Source organism: Vulpes lagopus, chromosome 23, assembly GCF_018345385.1.
Source record: "Vulpes lagopus strain Blue_001 chromosome 23, ASM1834538v1, whole genome shotgun sequence".
NCBI lineage: Eukaryota > Metazoa > Chordata > Mammalia > Carnivora > Canidae > Vulpes > Vulpes lagopus.
Genome location: NC_054846.1, coordinates 4,629,776 through 4,644,723, shown reverse-complemented (window position 1 = coordinate 4,644,723; position 14,948 = coordinate 4,629,776). Strand labels below are relative to the sequence as shown.

The 14,948-nt window shown below is 45.2% G+C and overlaps 1 protein-coding gene across 7 annotated transcripts in view; it reads left to right on the top strand.

Moving 5' to 3' along the window:
- Positions 1 to 14,610, top strand: part of NPY5R (neuropeptide Y receptor Y5) — a 45,200-nt gene extending 30,590 nt beyond the window's left edge. For 4 of the 7 annotated variants that reach the window (XM_041738647.1, XM_041738649.1, XM_041738651.1 and 1 more), the window contains one exon: positions 12,961 to 14,610. In XM_041738647.1, the coding sequence (XP_041594581.1) occupies positions 12,961 to 14,310 (1,350 nt within the window). In that variant the 3' untranslated portion in view covers positions 14,311 to 14,610. Of the gene's footprint in view, positions 1 to 1,774; positions 3,062 to 7,415; positions 7,468 to 8,244; positions 8,367 to 12,960 lie in introns of those variants that run through there. The other 3 variants (XM_041738652.1, XM_041738646.1, XR_005985260.1) reach the window with 3 other exon arrangements.
- Positions 14,611 to 14,948: the final 338 nt, after the last annotated feature.

Sequence of the window (14,948 nt, the reverse complement as noted above, 5' to 3'; positions counted from 1 at the left end):
GCACCGGGAGCCCGATGTGGGATTCGATCCCGGGTCTCCAGGATCGCGCCCTGGGCCAAAGGCAGGCGCCAAACCGCTGTGCCACCCAGGGATCCCGATGCCCTAGCTTCTGTGCTGCCTTCTCCTTCCTGGGAACTCCTCCACCAATTGCCTCCGCAGCATGGGCCGCCGGAAACCACCTCTGCCCAGCCCACCAGTGACCAAAGCCCGTGGAAACGGTTCAGACATTATCACACTTATTCTTTAGGGTGCAGGTGCCTCTCTTGACCACCCTACGCTCTTGGAATCTTCTTTCTCCTGATTGCATGAACGCCACACTTCAGGCTTTTCTCCTTGCTCGCTGGACGGTCCCCTGTTCCCTCTCCCAGGTCTCCCCCTACTTCTCACACGTGTTCCTCCCTAGGATCCTGCTAGAGGGGGCCCGAGATGGCACCTGCCTATTAGCCCACGGGGCCCCCATACTGTTTGCTTCTTCACTGCGGGTTAGGACTAGTAGCCCAAAGCCAGACAGCACCAAACCCAAATTCTCACACATCTAATTGCTTCAAACGTTATCCAGAGAAATCTGTTTGTAACCAGTGAGAGCCCATCCACTTTTTAGAGCCCGAGAAACTGCACCCATCGTCTACGAACCATGGATAGAACAAAATCCGTATCCATAAACGACATCAGGCCGCTGCTGCCCTTCGGAGCTCTGGGGACCACCTCCCCACCTTGCTACTGAGTGACGTCACCTGGGCAAGTGAGCCCCTCTCCATTTTCCTCTTCTTCCCAAAAGTCTCTGTCCTGTTGCCCTTCTGGATGGTTCTTTAGAAGATGACTCGCTCAGAGGACCTTCCCCTCCCCCCGTCCAAGATCACCCCCTCAAAAGCTTGTGTGTCACCACCTTTTGTGGTCCCGTCTTTTCCCTGATTGACTTGAAATACCCAAATTTACCAGAGATCTCATTCTTGATCTTTTCCTTTTCTTTTCTTTTCTTTTTTTTTTTTTTTAAACCCTTAATGCATAATCCTGCCCTGTGTCGTCAAATACACGCTTGTGTGCTCACAACCCCACATCTCCACCTAAAGGACAGATGTCTCTGGGCTTCCTGGACAAATGTGCTTCTCAGCTGGTGAACGGGAATCTCAGTCTGGTCATCATCCCCATCCCTCAAACCAGAATCTAAGAGCTGTCCTGTGTTTCTGTCTCACACTCTCAAATTCAGTCGCTCACACATTCCCGTTGACTCTACCCCCTAAACATCCCTTACATGCGATCAAGCTCTACTTATTTCTCTGCTGAATGGGCTTCTGCCTCAGTGGGTTTCACGATGGTCCAGTTATATCCCTCCCAGCTTAAATAGTCTAGGTGCTCTCCAGACACTTCAAGTGCAGTGTCCTTTAACCGATATTTTCCGTATCATCCTCCACCACTTCCCACACACTCAGTCACACCAAACTCTTTGCACCTCTCTGATACACCCTCTCTCACCTTCAGGCCGTATCCCCTCTTCTTATTTACTCAGGCCCATCATTTGGGGATTGGATTTAACTCTCACCAGTTCCTCAAGCTTCAGTTCAAGTAGCCTCTCAACTAGGAAGCCCTCTTTCATACCTCTCCATCCCCCCCATAGGCTGAATGTACCGTATTCATATATTTCTGCAGCCCATTAAATTTATTTCTAACCCAGGATTGAGTACACTAGATGCAATTAATTGTGTATTTGCACAGAACCACACTGTGATCTCTGGAAGACAGTGACGACTTTTTTTTCACCTCTTTAAACTCGCAGCCTGGATTCGATCTGGCAACAAGACGTTGGGCAAAGTTCTGTGGAAGGATTGAAGAACAAGGAATAAGGGAGGATTACATAAACTATGAACATCACAAATCAGGCCCACGTGTTCGTCCGAAACATTTAAAACTGTCTTGGGCACGTTAGTTACGGTGGATAACTGCTGCTTCTATACATGCACGGAATCCGTGAAAACATGTATCTTACATATATGTAAATGCTACACATATTTTATGCATATGTGCGCTTATTACGTACTTCTCTTGATGAGTCTTCTTATTTTTTTATTTTCTTTGTGTGTTAATTCTGCTTTCCTACTAAATATAAGCTTCAAAAATTCATCCTCCTGCCTTTAAAAATGCATATAATGTCCAGCAGAAAAATGTCTTAGAAGTTTTTCTACCTGCTGAATAATATACTTTTAAAAGCTGAATTACCTGTATGATAAGAGTAGGAATATGGTTACAGATACATTTTCCAGGAACGTTCACTTCTTCACTTAACCACATCAACTTTGGATTCTGGGCTTATGCTTTGAACAGTTCTCTAAACATTCTTTTTAAAGACTATTCAAAACAAACCAACATATCAAAAACAAATAAATCATTTCTCTTCCATTTCCACTTAAATATAGCAAAGCTATATTTAGACTTATAAGTGGATGTAAAATACTGACCATTAAAACTTAGCTAAGAAATGAAAATTTCGCTTTAAAAAGTAATATTGGGCAGATACTTATCAACATCACCACTTTTTGGGTTGATTTACAAAAGGGAATAATATATGAACTATATATGGATTTACATGATAGAAACTGTATGTCCCCAAAGGAGTCTACGTTGTCTTCTTTTACATATTTTGTGCTGAGATTTTTGAAATAATATAATGAAACAAAGAATCATTTGTTGATATGTAAGACATCCACAACTTTTTAGAGAATGAATCAAGTATCATTATGTAGTTATTATAGCTGCAGGAAAGAGAATGTGCCAGTAAAAATGGAAAGCTATCCATAGTATTTCTTTTTTCTTTTTTTTTCTAATATGGAGAGAAACAAATTCTATGATCATTAAAATTGTCTGAAGATCCAAACAGGTTCTCTTTTTACATATGTATCTATAACACATGCTTGTAAATGGCATAAAGTCCTAGAGAGTCAGACCTCGGGCAGCCCGGGTGGCTCAGCGGTTTAGCGCCGCCTTCAACCCAGGGCCTGATCCTGGAGTCCCAGGATCGAGTCCCGCGTCGGGCTCCCTGAATGGAGCCTGTTTCTCCCTCTGTCTGTGTCTCTGCCTCTCTCTCTCTTTCTCTGTGTCTCATGAATAAATAAATAAAATCTTAAAAAAAGAGAGAGAGAGAGAGAGAGTCAGACCTCAAAGAGAGTTCCATATCTACTAGTCACAACATTTCAGTTTACAAAGAAAGTGAAAACTAAAAAGGCCAAGTGTTTTGTCTAAAGCGATGCCACTAATTTGAAATAAAGCCTGAATGAAATCCAGGTGTTCTGACAAGAGTCCAATATACAACGACATTTGTGATACAGGATTGCATAGAGGTATCTACATATGCGTACCACACGTATGTGTGTATGTATTTCTGGCACGGAGAATTTATTTAAAAAAAAGAACTGTACGTTCTGTCTGGAAATCAGTCACTGCTTTATACTTAATGATTTAATCATTCGGGAATCAAAAGGAAAGATAAAGTGTTGCCTAAGTAGCAAAGTGCTTGTCAGAAGAAGACAATTATACGTTTGTCATACCCCCTTAGGACCTCAAAATTCTCATTGTATTCTCTGGAACAATGGCTCTCTACACTCAAAACTTTGGGTTAACTTTTTTAATTGCTCCTGTTCCTTAAAAAACTGCATGTATTTCCCAACTGTGTTTAAGTCCTAAATACTGATTATATGACAAACTAATACAATTGCAAAGAAATCAAGACAGCAATGAGCATCATAAAAATATTCTGATAATATGCGGAAATGGCCTCTTCCATATATTTTAAGAATTAAGGATTTAAATTAGCCATGCTCAAAACTGTGGATGAAGACATGTCTACTCTTAATGAGTGTGACAAAAATCCTCACAGAAAGAAAACGCATCAAATAAAATAGTACCATTTTTTCTATTTTGTTTGTCACCGCTATTCCTATATATCAAGATGACATATCATTTGAGGTTATTTCAATGCACATTAGTAAGTGTCCTTCACCAACGGTAGCTGTTATTAAAATGCAGCAATAACTGACAGAAACAACAGACACGTTCCTCAGAGAAATACTACCTCAGGCATTGTTTGGAGCGTGCTTTATTATTCAATAATTTGTCTTAGGAGTCCTGAGTAGTTTTAACTTTCACCTTTACAGAAAGGCTTTCTTTCATAACTGATGAAGAACCGTGAGAAATGGAAAATAGCCAGTTTAATTTTGTAGCACACATAAAATCCAACTTAATTTCCCAAATGAGTATTTTATAAATAGCGAGTAGGAAAAAATACCTAGAGCAGAGGTGGACATTACTATTTGTGTTCCCAGAGGTAGTACTCCACCTGCTTGGATTTACTCCATCAAGTAGGAACAAAATCCCGTATTATGTTCTACAAAGAGTGATGATGATTAGCCTTGAATCCCTCCTGGGAAATTTGAAGGTAAAAGCGCATTCCCCTTGATGTAGCATATTGTTGGAATTTGCAAGTTGACCAAATCTTCCAAAGAAGGATTTGTCCACCTAATTTGTCTGCTCCACGTAGGTTGAACGTGCGTTGAAGGAAGGCTTCTTGAGGCCTGTATCCTTGTGTGTGCAGCGGGAAGGGAACGGTGGGTGAATCAAAATCTTTGTCTCACTGACATGTTGGCCTTTTATTTTTAATACTCTGATAGTAACAGCTACTTCAAACGAAGGGTCGAGATTAGCCAAAGAAAACAACGTTTGTGGAAAAGAAATAAAATCCATCTTGTATTTTTAACATACAAAAGCTTGTAGCAGAGACTAGTATTCCGGAAGGTAGTCACAACGGGGTTCACTTGGGAGCTGTTTCACAGACCACGCGTGTTTGAAGTAGGTGTGCACTGCACCTGCCAGGGACCGAGGGACAGAAATTCCCGTGGCAGTGTGTCCCGTACTGCCCGTGCCAACGCTGGAGTCAAGACAGTCTAAGAAGGAAACTGGTTTCTCCCCAGTCACCCTTCCTGACACTCCATCCCTCAGCTCCCCGGCTACAGAGGCCGCCCCTGCCTGCTCTGTCAAGCATTTGGGGAGAAGGTGCTAGTATTCCAGAAATAAAATAGAGAAGGATGAAATGGGAACTAGATTCCCTTGAGGTATTTAAAAGCTCTTGGATGGGGGATCCCTGGGTGGCGCAGCGGTTTGGCGCCTGCCTTTGGCCCAGGGCGCGATCCTGGAGACCCGGGATCGAATCCCACATCGGGCTCCCGGTGCATGGAGCCTGCTTCTCCCTCTGCCTGTGTCTCTGCCTCTCTCTCTCTCTCTCTGACTATTATAAATAAAAAAAAAAAATATTTAAAAAAAAAAAAAAAAAAAAAAAAAAAAGCTCTTGGATGACTCTCTGGCCGATTCCCTGCGTATCAGACACTAAGATGCAGCACAGGGGCCCAGGAATTTTTGTTCACTTCTGCTAGATTTGCAGGTTGCCTTGCCCCGGAGCCCCGGCCCCACTGGATCACACTCATCACCAAACACTTGTGGCTGCGGCCGTGACATGATCGTTTTCAGGTTTGAAATGTACAATAAATACAATCTGTCGCCTGCAAGGTCGCGGCTACAGACACGTGGGCCTGTCTGCGACTCTCCAGTGTGTGTCTGTCTGTCTCTCCCCCCACCACCTCCTACACACACACACACACACAGAAGCCTCCAACACCTGCCAACTAATGACTAACGAAAATACGGCGAACCTGCAAGACAGATTTGGAAACTCTGGGGATGGAAATCACGTTGAGAAACAAAGGGCCAAATGTTTGGAGGGTATTGGGGTGGTTGTGGTTTTTCCTTTTTTTTTGACCTATGACAACCCTTCCCCCCCCCCCCCCCCGCCGTCTTTGTGTCTCTGAGCAGTGCCAGCGCGGGTTCGGTCCCGCCTGCCTGACCCCCAGCCGTCGCCGCCATCAGGGGACCGCAGCCCCCGCCCCGCAGGTGCGCCCCCCCCCCGTTCCCCCCTCCCCGCAGGTGCCCCCTCCCCGCAGGTGCCCCCTCCCCGCAGGTGCCCCCTCCCCGCAGGTGCGCTCCCCCGTCCCCCCTCCCCGCAGGTGCCCCCTCCCCGCAGGTGCGCCCCCCGTCCCCCCTCCCCGCAGGTGCCCCCTCCCCGCAGGTGCGCCCCCCGTCCCCCCTCCCCGCAGGTGCCCCCTCCCCGCAGGTGCGCCCCCCCGTCCCCCCTCCCCGCAGGTGCCCCCTCCCCGCAGGTGCGCCCCCCGTCCCCCCTCCCCACAGGTGCCCCCTCCCCGCAGGTGCGCCCCCCGTCCCCCCTCCCCGCAGGTGCCCCCTCCCCGCAGGTGCGCCCCCCGTCCCCCCTCCCCGCAGGTGCCCCCTCCCCGCAGGTGCGCCCCCCGTCCCCCCTCCCCGCAGGTGCCCCCTCCCCGCAGGTGCGCCCCCCCGTCCCCCCTCCCCGCAGGTGCCCCCTCCCCGCAGGTGCGCCCCCCGTCCCCCCTCCCCGCAGGTGCCCCCTCCCCGCAGGTGCGCCCCCCCGTCCCCCCTCCCCGCAGGTGCCCCCTCCCCGCAGGTGCGCCCCCCGTCCCCCCTCCCCACAGGTGCCCCCTCCCCGCAGGTGCGCCCCCCCGTCCCCCCTCCCCGCAGGTGCGCCCCCCCCGTCCCCCCTCCCCGCAGGTGCGCCCCCCCGTCCCCCCTCCCCGCAGGTGCGCACCCCCCCCCCCTCCCCGCCTCCGCACCAGCCTCGGCGCCAGGCTTGGCCCTTCCTCCTGCCGAAACAGGTGCAAAGGAGCAGCGTCCCCTTTGGGGGGTTCTTTCTTTCTTTCTTTCTTTCTTTCTTTCTTTCTTTCTTTGTTCCGAACAAAGGGAGAACCGGGCCTTGAAGCGTGCTCTGGGGAGCCCCAGCCCTAGGCGCTGCCCCGGCGCCCCCACGTCCTCCCCTCGGCTCCGCCAGGCCCCGCGCCCCGCGGGCAGAGATCCCGCTGCTCCAGTTAACTTGGCCTCGGCCGGGGGGGGGGGGCTGCGGGGGGCCCCGGGGAGCCGCGCCCCGGTCCCGGGGGGGGGTGGGGGGGGGGGGCGCGGCTGGGAAGGGGAAGGGGTGAGGGAGGGTGCGGGGGAAGGGGCGCCGGAGGGCGGGGGGCTGCGGGGGGGCTGCGGGGCTGCGGGTGCCCGGGGGCTGCGGGTGCCCGGGGGTGCGGGGCCGCGGGGCGGGGGCTGCGGGGGGCCGCGGGGCGGGGGGTGCGGGGCCGGGGGGTGCGGGGCCGCGGGGCGGGGGGTGCGGGGCCGGGGGGTGCGGGGCCGCGGGGCGGGGGCTGCCGCTGCTCGGGCCCCGCCTTGGCCGGGCGGGGAGGCGGGCGCGGAGCGGCGCCCTGCAGCGGGTGCCCGGGGTCCCGGCGGCGTCACGAGGTCCGAGGCTCCTCTCCGCGCCCCCCGCCCCCCGCCCCCCGCCCCGGTCCTCCCCTGCCGCCGCCGCCGCCCGCCGCAGCCGCCAGCGCGTCCCCGGGAGCCGAGGCGCGGGCGCCCCAGGTACGGGCTGCAGCCTGCGGGGCCGCGGGTCGGGGCCGCGGGTCGGGGCCGGGGCCGGGGCCGGGGCGCGGGCAGGTGCTCCCCGGTGCGGCGGGCGCGGGGTCCGGGGGGGCGCAGCCCGCAGGCCGGGCCGGGGCCTCCGGGAGCGGGGACCTGCCTTGAGCCCCAAGTCCGAGCCCTCCGGCGGGTCTGCGGGGCCCCGCACCGGCTCCGGCCGGGTCGAGTCTTGAATTTCGGGTTTTTCCGGGGGGGGGGAACTGCTGTTAGATCTCAGGGGCGCGCGCCCGCTCCCGTCGGCTGCAGCCGCGTTCCTCTCCCGACCCCAATTCTGCCTGATTCCGGCTTTTACAAGGGGTCCTGGGGGAATTTGAGGACCTGGAGACGTCGCGGTTGCTGCGGGTCGGGTCAGGGCAGAGCCGGGATCTCGGCGCTGCTGCGGGGACCAGGATCGCCCAGACCTTGAGGGTGATGCATCCCCCGTGAAAGCAGGTGCACGTCCCCAGGACGGGAAGTATCCGGACAAAGGAGGCTCCTTTAGACCCGTGAGCTGGCTCTCGCCATCCCGTGAATCCCTGGCAGCTCCTCCCATTACTCCTTTTAGGAACTAGCTACTTAAGGCCCATCCGAAACATTTCATCTGTCTTGGTGTCAGCCACAGATCGATTTTTATAAGGAAACCACAGTATCAGAAAGTTCCAGCGAGCCTGCGGAGACATTGCTTTTTAGCAGTCACAATGTGACAAAGAACTTTTTTTTTTTTTTTTTTTTTTTCACTTTTTTCACCCTGAGGATTAAAATTTGAGGTTGCAGCCTGGGAGCCCTGATGGTGGGACTGGAGGTAAAACTAGACACAAAAGAAGAAAATGTCACCAGTAAGCGCAGCAGAGGTTTCACACTCGGTATCAAATTTCTTCTGATGTGATATTTCGTCTTTAAATGTTTATTTCTGGTTACAGTATCAAATTTCTTCTGATGTGATATTTCGTCTTTAAATGTTTATTTCTGGTTACAGTTCATAATTCCTCTGGCACTCTAAGATGAAGAAAAGTATACTTATTACATTACTTGTGTTACATATAAAGTATTCATGTTGCATAAAATTGTACAGTGTCCCTTATAATAACGCTTGTTATAAAAGCAGATCATAATTAAACAGATCGACATTTCCATGACAGGTTTGCTTATTGTGCTTTTCAGGGAAGTGAAAGGGTAAATTTAAGAAAAGAAACCCTTTGTGCTTTTTTTTCCCCCCTTTCATTTTAAAGTAGCTTCAATTAAAACTGATTTTCAATTAAAAAAAAAAACAACAACAACACAAATCTCACTGGACAAACATTTCCTACTGTTTGAAATATCCCCCTGGCTACTGTCAGGGAGGAAGAAGTTTCTTTACCCAAAGTTCTAGTTGGACTAAGAATTACATTTCCGTGAGACACATTAACAGAAGAAAAATCAAATTTAGCTTCCTACCTACAGGGAATCTACACAGACACGGAAATCCCAAAGAGAGGCAAAATGAGGCGTATATGTCATCCTGAGCTAAGGAGAGGAGGAAGAGAGGAGAGCCATTAGCGGGAAGATGAGAGGAAATGTTTGGAAAATGCAGGTTGCTCTGTTGTGCAGCTGGGTTTCTTAGGCAAAAAGGAATCTCTGTGAGTAGCTCTTTTCCTGGTTCAGGTCCTCTAGCTAAATCTTTCTTAGGCATTTGGTGGGGAGGCCAGAGTTTCTACCCGAGTCTTTTGGGTCTTGATTATTTTCAGCTCCAAATACTCTACATGCCATTGGGTTGCCCATTCCCTTCCTTGTCCCAGCCCCAGTGCAAATTGCTCTAGTTGTGAGAAGTCGTTGGAGCAAAGAGTCACAAAATGCCCATTTAGTGTGGAGCATGATATTAAGTGATATGTGTATTTTTGCATGTGGATGGGATGGGTTGGACTGGGGCTAGAGGGAGAGCAGCACAAGGTTGGCTACAGTCACACCAAAATCAAATGAATAAATGAATGTTAAGTGAGGGAATGAATGTTAGGAGAGGGGAAAAAAAACATAAGAAAAAATGATAATTTGTCAATCTATCAATAGATGCAAAGAGGCATCCATGATATTGAGCAACAGTGTTAAGTGTTAAGTGTTAACAGTGTTAAGTGTTCATGCTGTTGTGAAAAAAAAAAGAATCCAACACTGGCAGTCAGGAGAATGTCATTCATTCATTCTTTCATTCATTCATGATCCATTTAGGCCCTTTTATATCTCAGGCACTTGTAGTCTGTAATTACTCATCATATAACCTTGAAATAACTCCTCAGAATTCCCCCCACAGTACCTTGTACCGTGTATTTGTTATGTTTATGGCAGAGCCTTGCAGACCACATCACACAATAATTGTTCAATAAACGCTAGTTGAATGAATAAAGGCAGGAACAACTAATCTCTCTTAGCTATTCCTTAATAAAAGGAGCCTCCCCTTTCAAATTATATATAAAGTAGTGTTTTTTAGGGAGGGAAAGAAGTGTTGCCCTCAGTTTGTCCTGTGTCCAGTGAATACTCAGGATGGCATTTCCTTCATCTGCTTACTAACAAGGCAATGGTTTTTATAATTTAATGAGTTCAGTGTTTTCTGCACTTGTTTTATAGAAAATTTTTAGTGACACACCGAAATCTGATGTACTTCTTTTACATTTAAATAAAAACATATGTTTTAAACTAATTTTTTTTTGCTATTTTAGCTTTATGTTGCTTTGTCACTGAAGAGACCTCATTCAAAAATTTAAAGTGCTAAACTATCCCCATTGTCAGTGGATCTATCTCCTTATTTCATTGTAGGGCCATTTGAAAACCTGTCTAATTTTGGTGGTTCCAGTATATCTGTGTATGTAACCAGACATATACGTATGTTTACATACATATGGTCATACACTATCCTGAATTTTCTTGTATTCCCTGGATGATTCATCCCTCTTCATTTAAAGCTGGGAAAAATTAAAGTGCTTTTTAAAATGATGAGTAAGAGTGTTTACTTAGTATCCATCATGTACACCATCACTCCATTAAGCATCATTTCTATCATGAAAAGAATTAAAACATTTTCCTTTGTCTCCATTAGGGTCTAATTGAGAAGACTGACCACTACACTGGAGTCGAACCGAATGCTAGACTCAAAACCACATTGTTTCTATTACCGTAAATTGTACTGCATTTCCTCTTCCTTCGAAAAATTTTGGACAGTAACATTTTACTTTAAGGAGGTGTCATCCTCTAGTTACATGTCCCAAGAAAGCACAAAGCCGTTCTAGAACCAACTGCTCAATTTCTCTTTTGTCCTCCTTCCTTACAAGTAGTAGTGTCCTTCCTTCTACAAGCTAGTAGAAAAAGCCACCAGTAGCCACTGATCTACAGCGAAAAAGAGTTGTCTCAAGAAACTGAGTCAACAGAAGAACTAAGTGGGATCACAGTAACAAATGACCTACACGCATTATAAATGTAAAAAGGATTATGAACAAGGTTGATAACCAGAGGAATTGTCAGAACCCAGGAAATTAGGCAGAAAGGCCAGTCAAAGCTACTTTGATTAGAAGCTTGCTAATCTGTACAGAATAGTTCCTGCGAGGTTAGTATGAGGACTATCTGACTCAGTAGGCCACGAGAGTGACCCTGCACCCGTTTACCCCTTTTAACTTGGGGCAGTATCAATGTAAATTGTTGGCTAATGCCTAAGAATGAATGAATAAGATCCTGAGCTTTTGAATTAATTTATCTTTAAAGGGATGTGCTTAGTTACCAGAAAGTAATTTAATCAACATAGAATCCATTGTCAAAGTTCTGAAAAACTTAAACTTTCAAGTTTTCTCATAGAACAATGATGCCTATATCATCCTATTTGAAACCTGCTGTCTATAAACCTGAAGTTAAAATTATTTATAATGGATGTATGTACACAATAGGATTTTCTATTTGGAAATATTTTGGATCAGGACCTAAAAGTCCCTTATAGGGTAAAGATAATAGTATTCACCGTTAATTAAATATATATGTATTTTTATAGTTTTTTAACTATAGTTATCCAACTATAGACCTAGAAATACGTACGTAAATATAAATTGAAATGTAGTGTAAATGCTTTTTAAATTTGCATTATATGAGGATCTCTATAACAACATGTATATCCATCAGAACTAATTAACTATTGCTGTCCCGAGTATTCTATAGGAAACTCTTGTTAAAAAAATAATAGTGCCTACTTTTTTATAATACTGTCAAATCTCTAATGTGTAGCAGGAAATAAGAATACCATTGTGCCATCGATAATATTACACTGTTAATTTTGTTTGAAATAAAAAAGAACTTATACTGGGGTGTGATATTAGTATTACTTCTGTATTTAATTTTAAGATACAGATTTTCCTTAGACGATATGAATTTATTCCATCTTTTTAAAGTGGAAAATTAGTTTCAGTTTTTAGGCCAAAAAAATAAATAGGTAAATTTTGTTTTTCAAAACACTAGTGGACTGCTGGTCAGTAGCTATCCTAACTCATGATAATCTGGCACATCTCAAAGGATGAAGAATTGATCATGGAACGACTGCCATCTGGTATTGTACACACACAGTCAACAGTACAGCTTGATAAACACTTAGTTAAGTGCCTACTGTATACACCGAAGTCCTAGGATAGTGTTTCTACACCTGAGAAGCTTACATTTGAACACTGCACGAACTAGATAATATTTAGGATACAAGACATTTGCTTGAATTTTTCCTCTTCCCATAAATATTTATTTTGTTTGAATTTTTCATTTTTCCATAAATATTTATTTAGCACCTACAACTGTGAAGTCACTGGGCCATGGATTGTGGTAGATACCACGATGAATAAATAACAATTTTCTGTTTTCCATTGCTTATAAGTGGATAAGGTAGGCTGCTATGTATTTTAATTGCATTGCAAGGCAAATTGTGACATATGGCATGAGACAGCTATACACAGAGCAGTACGGGGGTTCCGAAGAGGAGATCGCATCCAATTGAGTAGACCCAGGAATGCTTCAGGATAGATGACTTTTAAGTTTGACCTTGATGGAAGTTGGAAACCAGCAAATGTTTTAAGATAAGATTATGTGACCACACCAGGAATAAGCACCTTGACTGGATGAATAGTAGTAAGGAGCTATTGTAAATTAGGTCTCTTGAAGTTCTTATATACTTCCCCTTTCATTATATCTATATAAATTTAAAAAACAAGATCTGTGACTTTAATGAAAGTTAATACATCATAGGAATGATGATAGACTCAGACTTACTGTCATTGTTATTAGGTGATATTTGTTCTGCACTTGGAACCAATGAAAGACCTCATGAACCCCCCCCCCCTTTTTTTTTAAGGAGATTAATAAGGGATGCGAACAAATTGTAAAATGTAGTCTCCCTCTCAGAATTGATTTATCGTAGTCATGTAATTTTTTAAAAGTTGGTAACTAATGTCTTTTTATTCCAAGCAGGACTCTAAGATGGATTTAGAACTCCAGGATTTTTATAACAAGACACTTGCCACAGAGAACAATACTGCTGCCACTCGGAATTCTGATTTCCCGGTCTGGGATGACTATAAAAGCAGTGTAGATGATTTACAGTATTTTCTGATTGGACTTTATACATTTGTAAGTCTTCTCGGTTTTATGGGGAATCTACTTATTTTAATGGCTCTCATGAGAAAGCGTAATCAGAAGACGATGGTAAACTTCCTTATAGGAAATTTGGCCTTCTCTGATATTTTGGTTGTGCTGTTTTGCTCACCTTTTACACTGACCTCTGTCCTGCTGGATCAGTGGATGTTTGGCAAAGTCATGTGTCACATTATGCCTTTTCTTCAATGTGTGTCAGTTCTGGTTTCAACTTTAATTCTAATATCAATTGCCATTGTCAGGTATCATATGATCAAGCATCCTATATCTAACAATTTAACAGCAAACCATGGCTACTTCCTGATTGCTACTGTCTGGACACTAGGTTTTGCGATTTGTTCTCCCCTTCCAGTGTTTCACAGTCTGGTGGAACTTCAGGAAACATTTGACTCCGCATTGCTGAGCAGCAGGTATTTATGTGTTGAGTCGTGGCCATCTGATTCGTACAGAATTGCTTTTACTATCTCTTTATTGCTAGTCCAGTATATTCTTCCCTTGGTGTGTCTAACTGTGAGCCATACCAGTGTCTGCAGGAGTATAAGCTGCGGGTTGTCCAACAAAGAAAACAAACTGGAAGAAAATGAGATGATCAACTTAACTCTTCAACCATTCAAAAAGAGTGGGCCTCAGGTGAAACTTTCCAGCAGCCATAAATGGAGCTATTCATTCATCAGAAAGCACAGGAGAAGGTACAGCAAGAAGACGGCATGTGTCTTACCTGCTCCGGCAAGACCTCCTCAAGAGAACCATTCAAGAATGCTTCCAGAAAACTTTGGTTCTGTAAGAAGTCAGCTCTCTTCATCCAGTAAGTTCATACCGGGGGTCCCCACCTGCTTTGAGGTGAAACCTGAAGAAAACTCGGATGTTCATGACATGAGAGTAAACCGTTCCATCATGAGAATCAAAAAGAGATCCCGAAGTGTTTTCTATAGACTAACCATACTGATACTAGTGTTTGCTGTTAGCTGGATGCCACTACACCTTTTCCATGTGGTAACTGATTTTAATGACAACCTCATTTCAAACAGGCATTTCAAATTGGTGTATTGCATTTGTCATTTGCTAGGCATGATGTCCTGTTGTCTTAATCCTATTCTGTATGGTTTTCTCAATAATGGGATCAAAGCTGATTTAATTTCCCTTATACAGTGTCTTCATATGTCATAGTCCTTCATGTTTACCAAGGAGACAACAAATGTTGGGATCGTCTAAAACGTATTCACAATAATTCTGTATGTACAACAAAGAAATTTTAGTAACATGAAATTTAATTTATGTCTGAGAGTTCTGGATTTGAACGTCAGTTCGTAAGTATGTGGAAGATTGTTTCAATGTGTTATATATATAATATGATGAATTCATTTAGTTGTATAAAGTCAGTCTCAAGGAAATCTATAATTTCACTTTAAAAAGTTGTTATATTAACTTTCGTCTTGTCTTGTGAACAAAAGAATTGTAATTTTTGTTTAAAATAAAAGTCCTATCTAACCAACCTAGTGTTTTTTTTTTGTTCAAAATTATAATAAATAAAAATATTTTTCCTGCGGATCATTTAATTTCAAACGTGGGGAATATAACTTATCTATTTTTCTTCCTTTCTAATTCAAAGGCGTCTTAATATTTAGTTTGTGAAAATGCAGAAAACGTTTAGTAAGATCAGCAGGTCATAAGAAATGACAGATGTATGCCCAAGTCATGATTATAATTGTAAGCATTGGGTACAGTTTGGGCGGGAAAACACTTATTTCCTATCATTGATAATCGATCAATTTGTTCATTTGCCCCCACAAATGTCTAGTAATACA